Consider the following 638-nt stretch of genomic DNA (forward strand, 5'->3'; position numbering starts at 1 on the left):
AAAAAAGGCCTGGAAAAAAGGATTGAGTGTTTTGAATAGAGGAGGGAGTCATAATTTTATCCTTCCCTACCAATAAACGATGGCAAATCCGGACATTGAATTAAAACGGCAACAAAGCAAGAACATGATTAGAAAAATAAATAAATAACATTTATTTTGTACAATATCAGTGGCTATCAGTGTCCGAGAGGCCCCGCGGCAGAGCGCGCCCTCAGAGGAGCAGGAGGGGGCCCAGCAGCAGTTCGCCCTGGCCCAGCAGGCGGCCCCGCTCCAGCCCGCGGCCCCGGTTCTCGGCCTTGACGCGCACGGCCAGGCGGCGCACCTCGTCCTCCGAGAGCCCGTCCAAGCACAAGTCCTGCTCCAAGACGGCCCTGCGGCTGCGCCGGACCACGGCGCCCCGCGGCTTCAGGACGAAGCTGATCCGGCAGCCGACTGGGGCGCGGGGCTCGGCGGCCCCTCCGGCCGGGCCCTCAGCACGGAGCAACCGGACACGGAGGCGCCCGCTGGCCCGATTGTATTCGGCGGCCAGACGCAGGGCGCCCCCGGCGCGGCCCAGAGTTACGGTGCCCTCGGCTTCCAGGCGCTCGGGACGCGGGTCGCGATGCGGCGAAAGGGATGTGACTGGGGCCTGCGTTGGG

The 638-nt window shown here is 63.5% G+C and overlaps 1 protein-coding gene across 1 annotated transcript in view; it reads right to left on the reverse strand.

Moving 5' to 3' along the window:
- Nucleotides 1-181: 181 nt before the first annotated feature.
- The window catches only part of LOC104989199 (C2 calcium-dependent domain-containing protein 4A), a 1,208-nt gene continuing 751 nt past the window's right edge, over nucleotides 182-638 (reverse strand). The window contains exon 3 of the mRNA XM_010840803.1: nucleotides 182-636. Within this exon, the coding sequence (XP_010839105.1) occupies nucleotides 212-636 (425 nt within the window). The 3' untranslated portion in view covers nucleotides 182-211. The remainder of the gene's footprint in view (nucleotides 637-638) is intronic.

Source organism: Bison bison, unplaced genomic scaffold (genome assembly GCF_000754665.1).
Source record: "Bison bison bison isolate TAMUID 2011002044 unplaced genomic scaffold, Bison_UMD1.0 scf7180017864146, whole genome shotgun sequence".
In the NCBI taxonomy this organism is placed as follows: domain Eukaryota; kingdom Metazoa; phylum Chordata; class Mammalia; order Artiodactyla; family Bovidae; genus Bison; species Bison bison.